Source organism: Mastomys coucha, unplaced genomic scaffold, assembly GCF_008632895.1.
Source record: "Mastomys coucha isolate ucsf_1 unplaced genomic scaffold, UCSF_Mcou_1 pScaffold5, whole genome shotgun sequence".
Classification (NCBI taxonomy): domain Eukaryota; kingdom Metazoa; phylum Chordata; class Mammalia; order Rodentia; family Muridae; genus Mastomys; species Mastomys coucha.
Window position 1 is genome coordinate 67917460 of NW_022196911.1, and position 2962 is coordinate 67920421.

Sequence of the window (2962 nt, forward strand, 5' to 3'; positions counted from 1 at the left end):
CTGGGAAGCAGGCACAGCCTGGCACAGCAGAGGTGGCAATGAGTGAGTGAGGGATTGCCTGGCTGGGCTCCGGGGGAGGGGACAGAGCTGGGGGTCATAGGCAGAAAGAACATGCCTCCCTGCTGCTGCCCGCCTGGAAGCTGTTGATCTCCTGCAGGGCCCGCTGAGCCCAGCTGCTCAGAACCCAGTGCCATGCGTGGGTCCCATAAAGTTACCCCCCCTCTCTCACTCCCATGGAGATGCTGAGGTCAAAGCATAGGCTGGGGAGAGGGAGGGCTACGTCAGGGGTATGTGTGAACAGTCATGTGAACCACTCTGCGTGTGGCTAGGAGGCGGTTGCCTCTGTAATTTGCACAGGCTGCATCAGCAGCCACAGGGAACCCACCTCCGAGACCACCTCTCATTCAGATGATGAATTCTCACAGAGGGCCATTGTGTGTCCCTTGTGCCTTTGCAAACAGGAGAAGCTAAGTCTGAGTGAGAAGGTAATGGTGGAGACGCCCAGACACAAAAGCTGAGCAACTCCCTCCGGATCCCCACTGTAGAGGCCACCATGAATCTTTGGCTTGGCCTGCCCATCTCGTCTCTCCCCCTCCTTCCTGCAGAGGCTTCACAAGGCTATAAATAACAAGATGGTCTAAGAAGCCCTGAAATCTGAGGGCTTTGCACTGGTCATGCTTTAATAAGGGCCAAGTCTCCCTGGAGGGTGCAGACACAGAGCCCAGACTCCCTGGAGGATGGTAACAGCTCAATCCAGCTAGTTCCTGGGCCCTGGTGGCTCTCTAGCAGGGACTGAAAAAGTGGCAAGTGTAGCTTAGCTGGGGTCCCTGAGTCACAGCCAAGATGGGTGGGGCCCCCAGGAGGATGTAGGTAGGATGGTGCCTGCTCACTGCCAGACAGGGGCTCGGGGCTACTCTGTAGGGGTGCTGGTGCCAGACAGTAGCCCTTGGCTCTCTGTGTTCCTGCTGGCTATGTCCTTGCTGTCCAGAGGTCCTGTGGGTGGCAAAGGATGATCAGTCAATCCAAAGGAGGTAGAAGAGGCTTGGAGACCAGCCCTGGGGACAATCTATTACAAATCCTTGAGGTTCTGTTTGCAAAATAAATCCCAAATCAGTCCACTTCAGTGCCACCCCTGTGGATTGAGCTCCAGTGTCCAGAGCATTGAGACATCTCTGCGCCAAGTCTGGCGCTCTGAATCCTGTTCTCAATACCACAGCCCTGGAGATGGGTTCACAAAAACCTTCAGGACCTCTCCTCTGGAAAGCTCACAGGGCTCCCATCTCACTCTGGGTGAAGAAGGCAACAGTTCATCCAAGGATTTCCCGTGCTCTGCTTTCCTCACTCCACCATTCCCCTCATCCCTTGTACAGTCTCACTAGCCAGCTTGCCAGGCCCCAACACATCAGCACATTCCCACCACAGGACCTTTGTACAAGCTGTTCTCAGCTCCTGGAGCCCCTTCCAGTCAATAGCTGCTTGGCTCTTTGCTCTTCCACTCCAGTGTCACCAGTTCAATGGGGACCACATCATTTGTCCTTGTCAACCCTTTTCCCTGTCTTTTTTTTTTTTTTTTTTTTTTTTTTGTCTCTATAGCTCTTATATCAAACATTTTCCTTCCTGTTTTTCTAATTTTGGTCTGTCTCTAGACATTAAAGCATCAGCTCTGTGAGGGCTCCGACTTGCCTAATTCCATCTCTCTCTCCAGCAATCTGCTACCTTGCCTGGCATAATAAACACTCTGGAATGGACCATCCAGAGGCAGTCACCAGTGCTCCCAGTCTAGATGTATCCAACCTGGAGCCTGGCAGGGGGAGGAAGGGGTGGGAATACCTTTGCCAGGTTGCCTGGCCTGGGCCTGGTCTCTTTCCAGGTGTAGTGCAGTCAGCAGGAAGCAGCCACCACCCAGCACAATGGCGAAGGCACAACATAGGAAGCTGTGCTGCAAGCTGAGGAAGTGTTGCAGGTAGGAGTTGGGGCGCTCAGCCTGCAGGACGCTGGAGATCTGCCATGAAGAGAGGGGTGTTTGCCAGGCCCACCAGGTGGCCCCAGGACATTTTCAAGAACAGCACCTCCCAAGTTCCTCCCCTACACACACTTAGACACTCCTTACAAGTCCAGTGAGGTAGGGGCTGCCCGCATCTCCTAGGACGTGGGCCACTGTGATCTGGAGTGCCTCTGCTGTGCCCCGGCACCTGGGCACCACCACCGACTGCAAAACACAGAAGCCACAGAGTTAAGTCTGAGGGAAGTCAGGATGCCACCACCCTCTCTTCCTGTTCCCATCTGCCCAGAGTGGGTAGACTGGACAGATCAGAGAACAGACCACCAGAGGAATTCACTGACTTTCAAGACCTGAGCCACACGCTAAGCCTCAGGTCCTTAGAGGTCCCAGAGGCCTCCCAGGACAGGGATAGTGGGAAAGGAGCATAGCACTGAACAGAGACACTCATGAGAGTTCACACTTGAGCTGGGAGAGCCCACGTGGCTATGCACACAGTGGTAGGCAGCATTTCAGATCAGTGCAGGTAGGTGTGACCAGCGCAGGGCAGCTGTGCCAGGGAGGCTCACACAGCTCCAAGCAAGAAGGTAAGGGCATCAAGAATGTGACTTCTGGAGTCAGACAGTCTGGGGTCCGCTCCAGATCCCTACCCATTAGCTGTGCGTCTTTGGGCAAGTTGCTCCAGCCTTTCCTGTCTCCTCTCTAAGTGGGATAATGACAGTACCCACCTTGAGGGCTATGCTCAGTGTCACTCGGTTTACACTCAGAAGCTTCCCATGAATGTCTGTCCTGCTGGCAGAAGGCACTGGGCATGTGTGCTTCCTGCCTGGCAGGTACTCCCTCACTGGGCCAACTGTGCAGCACTGTTTATCACTTATGACTTACCCTTATGTCACCTCCTCTGTGAAGCTCTCTCAGGTTTAGAGTCCTGTCTTCACACACACACACACACACACACACACA

The 2962-nt window shown here is 54.3% G+C and overlaps 1 protein-coding gene across 1 annotated transcript in view; it reads right to left on the reverse strand.

Moving 5' to 3' along the window:
• Window positions 1-636: 636 nt before the first annotated feature.
• Window positions 637-2962, reverse strand: part of Spns3 (sphingolipid transporter 3 (putative)) — a 57412-nt gene continuing 55086 nt past the window's right edge. The window contains exons 10-12 of the mRNA XM_031353877.1: window positions 2111-2209; window positions 1831-2002; window positions 637-993 (exon numbers count right to left, since the gene is read on the reverse strand). Of these exons, the coding sequence (XP_031209737.1) occupies window positions 911-993; window positions 1831-2002; window positions 2111-2209 (354 nt within the window). The 3' untranslated portion in view covers window positions 637-910. The remainder of the gene's footprint in view (window positions 994-1830; window positions 2003-2110; window positions 2210-2962) is intronic.